The following is a 10,548-nucleotide window of genomic DNA, read 5'->3' as shown; positions in this document are numbered from 1 at the left end:
TTCTTAAATATTATTTAATCTTTTCACTATGGCAGGAGCAACATTTAGAATCCCTGCTTTGCAGCTCCTCCCCAGGCCAAGATTCCCTGTGACCACAACAAACTGAGAATGGATTTATCAGGAGAAAGCAATTTTGAGAAGCAAAGAGGCTCTGGAGGAGAAAAAAGGAGCTTCTGTCTGCTCAGAGCAGACTCTGCAGGGCTATAAGTGTTGGGCACCTCACAAATATTTCATGTTGGCTTCAACTGTGACCYCTAAGCCCAGCCTCWMTCCTGACCAGCACCTGCAGCTRAAAATAACCTTTAAAACACATCTAAAATTCAATACATTCGGCCCTAAGCTGCAGAGAGGAGAGAAATGAGAACAAGTTACCTTGTGCTGCTATAAATTTATTCTTTTCTTTATAACCCTGTGGAAATAAAGACAACACAAATTAAAAGGTGAAAGGCCAACATATGCTGGCAGAAAATCACTTTAAATCCCCAAATTTGGTTAGTTGTGGGCAACTCCCAACTCACATCTATATAGGATGCATTAATGTAGTCTGAAGGTGGGACTCCATCAATTTGGGTCAAAACCACTCTGGAATGATCATCTGAAAGAAAGCCAAGCACATTGGGAGGTTAATGAATCTGAAATATGGGATTGCCTGGCAAGGAGGAGGCCTGGGAAGCACAGAGCTCCCAGACAGTGCATGAAAGAGCATTTCTGACCACTGAAATTGGTATTGCCTGAGCATTTCCAGCACATGAACACCACCAGCAGCCAACTCAGGGCCAACATTAACTCAYTTAAAGGAAAGGGAATGGCTTACATGGCAGGATGTTGGGATATCTGTTCTTCTCCCTGTTTTCTTCCTTATTGGCCATTTCAAATGTTCCTTGYACATACCCAGATGTTAAAGACTGGAAAAAAAAAAAACAAAATAGAGAGTCAATGTGTCAGAAAACAAATAATTTTGACTGGCAATGGCTCAGGGAAAATTTTCCTCCAACAGAACCAAACACCAAACGCCTCGCTCGGGTCTGCAGGTGAGACCTGATTCCCACAGAAAAAAGGGAAGGAAAAATCTGCTGTGGGTTTTTTTACGAGCTCAAGGTGAGTTCTGCGAGAGATCAGCGAGAGCGAAGGGTGCAGATAAATTCAGTCTGGCTTAAAAAAACCCAAACAGTCGTGGAGAGTGATAAATCAAAGGGAAAAACAGAGAGGAGGGAGAAGATGAGAGCAAGAAAATGGCCTGGGTGAAGAGAGAAGGAGGAGATGTCCATGGGGAAGATGGAAGGAGATGCCCAGGGTGGAGATGGAAGGAGATGCCCAGGGGAAGAGGGAAGAAGGAGATGCCCAGGGTGAAGAGAGAAGAAGGAGATGCCCAGGGTGAAGATGGAAGGAGAAGATGCCCAGGGTGGATTATGAGAATGAGGAGATGCCCAGGGTGAAGAGAGAAGGAGGAGATGTCCATGGGGGAAGGTGGAAGGAGATGCCCAGGGTGGAGATGGAAGGAGGAGATGCCCAGGGTGGAGATGGAAGGAGGAGATGCCCAGGGTGAAGATGGAAAGAGATGCCAGGGTGAAAATACAAGAAGGAGATGCCCAGGGGAAGATGGAAGGAGGAGATGCCCAGAGAAAGATGGAAAGAGATGCCCAGAGAAAGATGGAAAGAGATGCCCAGGGTGAAGATGGAAGGAGGAGATGCCCAGGATGGAGATGGAAGGAGGAGTTGCCCACTGTTCTCCACAGCTGAGAGCCACTGCTGCAAATGGACCACAGCAGAAAGGGATTTCAGGAATTTCCTTTAACTGAACTCCAAACCCCGCCAGTGTCACTGTTTTACCCCACTGAGGTGAAATCCCAGTGGKTTGGGAAGGCACAGCCCCTTCTCCCCACCCTGCAGCTCCCAGTGCCCGGTTTGAGTCACACAGGGCACAGAAAAACAGTCAGGGAGGGCATGGCTGAACTCTGGCTGGCAGAGCGGGGTTGGAATTGCCCTGAAAACTGTGACAGGGCTGTCAGGGTCAGCAAGGAGCAGAGGGGGATCCTCCACCACAGAGCAAACAGCACTTAACATTCCTTGGGTTGGTTTGTTGGGGCTTTTGTGCCCCTTGGAGCTGTGAAAGCACCAGAAAGGACGTTCAGAGAGTGTTGGGCAAGAAATCTGCTTTCAGCAGGSTGCTTAATGTCTGAGCTGAATGGAGCTCAGGGCTGTTTATCAGCCCATTCTGCTGATTTAAATACATTTATGATTTATGAGACACCAAAGCTGGATTTTGGTGTGAAAATAAATAGTGGGAGGGGWCCCTGYCCATGGCAGGATGATCTTGAAGCTCCTTCCAACCCAAACCCTTCTGTGATTCTATGAAATAATTACATCTTTAAATCAAATTTCTTCAAACTGAAGTCAGGCATCAAATTCTCAACTAACAATTAGAGAACTTCTGCATTTTTTAAGTGAAAAATGCATGGAAAAATAATTATTTTGGGCCAAATCCCCCCCTCCACCCCCTGCTGCTGGCCCCTCCAAGGTTTTGGCACCCTCCCTGTGCCCCGAGCAGGGCAGAGCCCGGCTCCCTGCCCCACCCAGTGAGGATGTGATTCACTCAGGATGCTCCTCCTCATCACCCCCATCACGAGGGGCTGAGTCCTGCTGCCTCTGGSTCACTCTGACCTGTCCCCAAACCCCAGTGAAGCTGTGAGAGGCTCAATCCACCCAGGACCAGCACATTTCCTCCTTTTTTAGCACCGAGTGAGCCACAGGGACACCTTAATCAAGCCACAATCAAAAATCCAAAACTCCTACAGGAAGCTTTTCAGTAAAAAAATCGAGGCAATAATCCCATTCCAACATCCAGCTTCCATTAGGGAAGATATTTTTGTTCCCCCCTGCCCCGTTTTTGGCCATCCACGTGTAAAAACTTACATTGAACTCCTCCCTGAAGAGTTTCCCTTCRTCTGCTGAGCGTATCCGAATTTCCTCCTCCAGGTTTTCCACTGGGATGGGGAAATACTTCTTGGGGCCCGAGGGAGATCTGCTGAGCAGCATGACCCGTTGCTGTTCTGTCAGGACAAGAGCAGTGAGTGTTAAGGGATATCCAGAGCAAGAAATTCCAGCTACAAATTAATCTGAATGCTGGAAAATGCTAAATTTCTCCTGCACAACTCCATTTGGTGATAAAGCAGATTTAAAGCAAATTAAAAAAACAAATTGTAGGCCAAGTGTTGGTGAAAGGAATGGTTTTTGTATTGAGACTGGATTAAAATGTGACTGAGTTTTATTCAGAAAAGGAGAAGTTTCCCTCTGCTCGCAGGACAGGCACTGCAGAGGCAGCTTTTAGCACCAAGGAGATGCTGTGAGATTGTTTCATTTCAACGGGAAAAAAATCCCCCCAAAAAAACCCGAAAAACCAAAACAAACCAAAAACCCCACAAAACCCAAAACAACCAAACAAAAAAATCCAAGAAAAGAACCCCCCCCAAAAAAAAAATCCAAGAGCCAAAACCCAATAACAACAACAATAATAATAACAATGTTAATAAGATCAATACTAATAGTAAATAATAATAATAATAATAATAATAATAATAATAATAATAATAATAATAATAATAGCAGTAGTAGTAGTAATAATAATAATAATAATAATAATAATGACAATAAAGTCTCTTTAACTTGTCAGCCAGCAGAAACTGTGCCCCAAGAGGAGCTACCCCACTGTGCCCAAGCCCTGGCCCAGCAGGAAGCTGATGGGTATTTTTAGGGTTTGCCTTTCCCTCTGACTGCCACCCTCTAACTCAGCCATGGCTTGACACATGGCCAAGTGGAGCTGGCACAAAGCAGGGGCTGATTTATCTGTAACTGTGTCTTTTTCTTGCACAGCCCTGCAGGTTTGTGGGGTTTGAGCTGGGCCCCACAGAGGAGCCAGCCCCGTGGGCGGAAACCAACCCAGCACAGCTCAAACACTTTTAACTCCTCTGAGGGTTTGATTTCAGTGCTTTTGGCTCCAAACTGCCCCGTCTCAGCCCCCTGCTTCACCTTCAAAAAGCACRCAGTGAATTCACAAAAAATTCAGGGCTTTTCTCCCCCATTTTAAGAAGAAATGTGATTCTTTCTCTAAACACAAACATATGGTGTCAGAAATTTGGATCTCTGATAAAACACCTCCAAAGAGCCCAGGCAAGTTTTACACAGAAACGTTTGCTGATCACAACTTAAAGTGAAACTTATTTAAAACCAGCAGCCGGAAGGTCAGGTTTTATACAGACTGCTTTAATATGGATTTCTAAATATGGATCTCTATTCCAAGGCCAGTTTGGATGGGACAGCCAAGCATTGGAAGGTGTCCCTGGCCATGGCATGAGGGTTGGAATTGGATGAGCTTTAAAGTCCCTTCCAACCCAAATCATTTGTGATTACATTTTTTTAAACTAATTTATCTTTAACAACAACCCTGCCACTTAGATTATAAACAAAACAAACGTGAGAGAGTCATTCTGGATTAAAGCTGTGTGCACACACAAACAAAAGTGAGAGTTTGGAAGCAAATCTCTCCATACCTTGCTCTTCCAAGATCCCATTCGGCATCTTTTTGTCGCCGGAGGTCACCACGGCTTTCCTGTGCCTCCTGAACCTGAAAGGGGACACTGTGTCAACCTGGCAGCCCTGGCAGGAGGAACCCAGTGTTTCCCCCAGCCCTTTTCACCAACCATGGGATCCTGGAGAAACCCAACATTTCCAGCAACCATGTAATCCTAGAGAAACTCAGCATTTCCACCAACCCTTTTCACCAACCATGTAATCCTAAAGGAATTCAACCTTTTCCCCCCAACCCTTTCCAACAACCACATAATCCTAGAGGAACCGAGTGTTTCCCTCAGCCCTTTCCACCAACCACAGTATCCCAGAGAAACCCAGCATTTCCACTGACCATGTGATCCTAGAGAAGCCCAACGTTTTCCTTAGCCCTTTCCACCAACCATGTAATCCTAGAGAAATCAAACATTTCCCTCCAACCCTTTCCACTGATAATATAATCCTAGAGGAACCCAGCGTTTCCCTCCAACCCTTCCACTGACCATGTAATCCTGAAGAAACTTAGAATTTCCCCTAACCCTTTTCACCCTTTTCAGCCATTTAATCCTAGAGGAACACAACATTTCCCCCAAACCTTTTCACCAATCATGTAATCCTAGAGAAACTCAGCATTTCCCCCCAGCCCTTTCTACCGACCACACAATCCTAGAGGAACTCAGTGTTTCCCCCAGCCCTTTCCACCCACCAGGTAATCCTGGAGAAACCCAGCATTTCCACTGATCATGTAATCCTAGAGGAACACAACATTTCCCCCAACCCTTTTCACCAACCATGTAATCCTAGAGAAACACATTGCCCCCCAGCCCTTTCCACCTACCACATAATCTAAGAAAAACTCAGCATTTCCCCCAACTCTTTTCACCGACCACGTAATCCTGAAAAAACCAAACATTTCCCCCAAACCCTTTTCACCAACCATGTAACTCTGGAGAAACTCAACATTTTCCCCAACCCTTTTTGTCAACCATGTAATTTTAGAGAAATCAAACATTTCCCTCCAACCCTTTCCACTGACCATGTAATCCTAAAGAAACTCAGCATTTCCCCCAATCCTTTTCACCAACCATGTAATCCTGAAGAAACCAAACATTTCCCCCAAACCCTTTTCACCAACCCACATAATCCTAGAGGAACTCAGTGTTTCCCCCAACCCTTTCCACCAATCATACAATCCTAGAGGAACCCAATGTTTTCCTCAGCCCCTTCCACCAACCATGTAATCCTGAAGAAACCAAACATTTCCCCCAATCCTTTCCACCAACCACGTAATCCTAGAGGAGCCCAGTGTTTCCCCAAGCCCTTTCCACCGACCACATAATCCTAGAAAAACTCAACATTTCCCCCAACCCTTTTCAAAAACCACACAATCCTAGAGGAACCCAGTGTTTCCCTCAACCCTTTTCACCGACCATGCAATCCTACAGGAACCCAACATTTTCCCCAACCCTTTTCACCAACCATACAATCCTAGAGGGACACAACATTTCCCCCAACCCTTTCCCCCAACCATGTAATCCTGGAGAAACTCAGCATTTCCCCCCAGCCCTTTCACCGACCACGCAATTTTGGAGAAACTCAGCATTTCCCTCAACCCTTTTTACCAACCATGTAATCCTAGAGGAATACAACATTTCCCCCAGCCCTTTCCACCCACCAGGTAATCCTAGAGAAACCCAGCATTCCCATTGATCATGTAATCCTGAAGAAACCAAACATTTCCCCAATCCTTTCCACCAACCACGTAATCCTAGAGGAGCCCAGTGTTTCCCCCAGCCCTTTCCACCGACCACATAATTCTAGAGAAACTCAGCATTTCCCCCCAACCCTTCTCACCGACCATGTAAACCTAGAGGAATCTAACATCTTCCCAACCCTTTCCACCAACCATGTAATCCTAGAGAAACACAACATTTCCCCCCAGCCCTTTTYACYGACMATGTAATCCTGAAGAAATTTATCATTTCCCCCCAACCCTTTCCACMAACCACACAATCCTAGAGGAGCCCAGTGTTTCCCCARCCCTTTCCACCCACCAGGTAATCCTGGAGAAGCTCTTTCTGTTCATGCTGGCAGCGGGCGTGGGGCGGGCACGGCTCCTCTGCGGCCCCGCAGCCGCCGCCTCCCCTTTGGCTGCCGTGGGAGGGCTCAGGGGATGGGGCTGAGCTCTGCCCGGCCCCACCAACACCCACCTGAAAAAATACCCCGCCAGCACCACGAAAATGAGCACCACCAGCACCAGGATCAGCAGGGACGTCAGCAGCTCCTTGTGCAGGCTGTTCTCCTCGGTGGAGTCTGCRGAGGGAAGGCAGGAAATGTGGGATACGGGACGTGGGTTTTTTTATCTGCTCCGTGCATCAAAAATTCTACCTCTGCTCACTGAAAGCATCAGAATTACTCGACATGGGCAAAACTCAAATCAAAAGTTCAATTTTTTTTTTTTTTTCTGGTTTTTCCCCCCTTTCAAAAGCATAGCCAAACTAGTGCCGCTGAGAAAATCGAGGGTATTTTCTGGAATGGCTGGTTAAACAATTTACTGTAGTCAGAGAAGGCTGAATGGGTATTAAGCTGAAAATGAAACCCATTTAAAGGTTTGCTGCAATGCCCCTGTGAACATCAGCTGCTTCTCAACCAGAAACCATCCAAAAATACCTTTCACAGAAACTTTRTTGAGTTATATTCTATAGAAATATAAAAATGAGCAGGAATAATGACATTTTCCTCAAAGAACATGTCTGTTGTATCTGGTACAAACTAGGAGTTCACCCTTCTGCTCGCAACGTTTTGTGGATGTGCCTCTCTACCTTTCACTTTCATTTTGCTTCTGTAACCTTTTAGTTCTGCTAAATAATTCAGCACAGAACAGATTAAAATCATTAAAAACCCATGTTTTATTTAAGGAAGCCAAAACCCAGCCTGAACCTTCAGCGAGCAGAACACAAAACCGCCACAACCGCTCTTCCAAAATTAAGGCAATTTCTGTCGCCGCTCATGTTTTAGACTTTTTTTCCCTTTTAAATGACATTTACAGGCTTCTAATGAGGTTTTTTACCATTCCCTCTTTGAGAGCTGAGCAATGAAAGGGTTGGATGGGATATTGGGAAGGAATTTTTGGCTGGGAAGGTGGTAAGAGGCTGGGATGGAATTCCCAAAGAAGCTGTGGCTGCTCCTGGATCCCTGGAAATGTCCAAGGCCAGGCTGGATGGAGCTTGAAGCAGCCTGGGACAGTGGAAGGTGTCTCTGATCATGACATTCCATGGGTGGAATGGGATGATTTTTAAGGTGCCTTCCAACCCAAATCAGTCTGGGATTCAATAAAATACTTAAGAGTCCATAACACCTGTGATAATTCAAGACGGAATCTTGTGGACCACAAAAAGACCCAGAACTGAGGGCTGCAAACCCAAACTGGGCCTTGGGAGCAGCTGGAAACCCTCTGGGTGCTCAACCAGGAAAAAAATCCCTTTGGAGGCATGGGTGAGCTGGGGACACACGGGGAACGAAGGTCTCACAGTCAGGATCATAACCCAGAGCTGGGGAAGGCAATAAAACACACGGGAGATGACATTTAAGTGGAGTTTGAAGATAAAAGTGACAGGCACGACAAAATCGTAATCAGAAGCCACAGTTTGGCAGGATTTCAGGAAATCCCTCTTGGAAGGAGTGTCTGGATGAAGATGAATCACCGGCGAACACTTTCTGTGCCGTGTTTGGCAACTCCTCCAGCCCGGGATACAAACACCAAAAATCCCTTTTTTTTTGTCAATCACAGACAAAATGGAGCTGCTATGATGAAGGAATGAATTTTGCCTTTTTTTCTTTTCTATATTTGTAACTTTTCCTGACCCTTTTCCACAGCTGGAAGGCCAAACACATCCCAGAGCTCCCAGCCCAGGTTCCCAAATCCCATCCTGGTTCTTCCTGGGAACCAAGAGGTCTTTGAGATCCATTTTGGTCAATAAATACAGCTGGGACTGAAGATGGGGAGCTCCAGAGAAGGGGCTTGACCTCGGAGGAATTACATTACCACTTGTCCTCCTAATTGATGCTTTTTATCAATTATGCTAATTTTCTAAAATCTACCRAACTGCATTCACCGCTATGGGGGGGCTTTTGTGGATATCCTTCCATGACTGCCCCAGAACCCCAATAAAAATCCACTTTTATATCACTTCTATAMTAAAATCATCTCGAGTTTCATTTCTAAGCTAAAAAAAGACAACTTCAGCTCACTTCTGGAGTTCAGAAATGTCAGCCTTGGGATCCTGCAGGATTTGGGGTTTGAGTCTCTTTGGTTCTGTGACAACACCCACAGCACAGCGGGGGGAGAACAAGTCTGCATCACGAGGGAATTAAAATTCCCCTCAGCCCATTACACAGCAAAAAAAACCAACCCAATCTGCCTTTCACAGAACTGCTGCACCATTTTCGGGGTGTCTTTGGAGAAGTGATTCCCAGGCACACACTGAAAGCTCAATCCAAGCCAGGAGAAGTTGAACCTTCTGCCAAATTACAGCCCCATCTCATCAGYCGAGGACAGAGCACCCCACCATGACTGAGACAATTCTCTGTCCTGAGATCTCACCTCTCCTCCCACCATTTCCCGAGGAAATGAGGTCAAAACCCACAAAAAGTCCCTTCATCTTTGTGCCTGGGCACATCTGGTCCCAAATCCTCACAGCTGCTCACCAATAGCATCACCCCTGCACAGCCTGTGAGCAAGGCATGATGTGGTTTCATTTTTTTCATTTTACTGTATTTTTTTCTTATCAATAAATTTATAAATGTAGCCCAAAAATTGCATGAGAAGGTTTAAAACTGTGCTCAGGCCTTTGCAGACTCAGAGGCTGAAAGGTCTCTGGCCAACACAGCTGTCTCCAGACCAAGGTGTGGTTTAAGGGGAGACTGAAACAAAGGCCTGAAATAATTTTTTAAACCCTGCTGCCTCCAAAATTGACAACTGAACCGTGGGAGTGAATGGGTGCAGGAGAGGAAAACCCTCCAGAGCACAAAAACCTTTCCTCTSCTCCCACTGCAAGAGCTGGGACCCAAACCTGCTGGGATTTCTGTTCACAGCCAGCCAAAAATACCCAGGGGTGTTGTTCAGAGATAAAATGAAATTAGACAAAATGAAATTAGATAAAATGAAATAATGATGTCAATGTTGGCAGGAGAGGGGCACTGTCACCAGGAAGATGTGACAGCCCCTTGTGCTCCCCTGGCACCCAGCAGGGCTGACCCAGGGCTGTCCCTGGCCCAATTCCTGGTTCTGCTGGCCCAATTCCTGGTTCTGCTGGGCCAAAGCTCCTCCTGGAAGTTCATCCCCATTTCCTACAGGGCTGGGGTGTTCCCACTCTCCAGATGGGTCAAACACCAGGAAAAAGGGAATTTACAGCAGCCTGTGCACATCAGCAGCTGCTCCGTGATCCTGCCCTCCAAACTTTGCTTTTCTCCATCCTTGGATCAGTTCCTTTGCATTTTTGGGTAAAATGGCCCATGAATAAARGTGTGATTAAAACACTTTTTCTCCCCCCACCAAAGCAATCCTTAATCCTGAAATTATTCTGGCAAATGACAAAATAAAATTTTGTTTAACCGAGCACAGGAGAGACCCCACAACAAYCAACTCCACGCCCAGCTCTGACCTTCTTTTCAAAAAACAGAGATAGCACAAACAAATGCCCARCAGGGGATATGACAAAATCCACATTAAACCCTCCCAGGCTATTTTTGGGAGAGAAAACCCCCAGCCTGCCACGCCTCGGCTGCGGGAAGGAAGCAGCTGATGGGCAGCTGATAACCAGGAGATCTGCTTGGTGCGAGGCACAAACCCAAATCAGAGAAAARTGTTAAATAAAGGAAGGGGAAAGGGAAAAAGACAGGTAGGGGAGGGAAACCTGCAGCCACAGCCAGCAGGAAACAGGAGGTGAAGAGCAGGAAATGCAGGTTTAACATCTCAGAGCTGAA

The 10,548-nt window shown here is 46.1% G+C and overlaps 1 protein-coding gene across 1 annotated transcript in view; it reads right to left on the bottom strand.

Annotated features, from left to right (window-relative positions):
* The window catches only part of PTPRE (protein tyrosine phosphatase receptor type E), a 31,006-nt gene that overhangs the window by 16,537 nt on the left and 3,921 nt on the right, over positions 1-10,548 (bottom strand). Inside the window, 6 exon segments of the mRNA XM_057384024.1 lie at positions 328-409; positions 519-595; positions 815-905; positions 2,914-3,050; positions 4,548-4,621; positions 6,774-6,876. Of these exon segments, the coding sequence (XP_057240007.1) occupies positions 328-409; positions 519-595; positions 815-905; positions 2,914-3,050; positions 4,548-4,621; positions 6,774-6,876 (564 nt within the window).

The sequence above is a fragment of the Malurus melanocephalus genome, unplaced genomic scaffold (assembly GCF_030028575.1).
Source record: "Malurus melanocephalus ecotype Western Australia unplaced genomic scaffold, MMel_1.1 scaffold_676, whole genome shotgun sequence".
In the NCBI taxonomy this organism is placed as follows: Eukaryota; Metazoa; Chordata; class Aves; order Passeriformes; family Maluridae; genus Malurus; species Malurus melanocephalus.
This window is presented reverse-complemented; position numbering and strand designations above follow the sequence as displayed.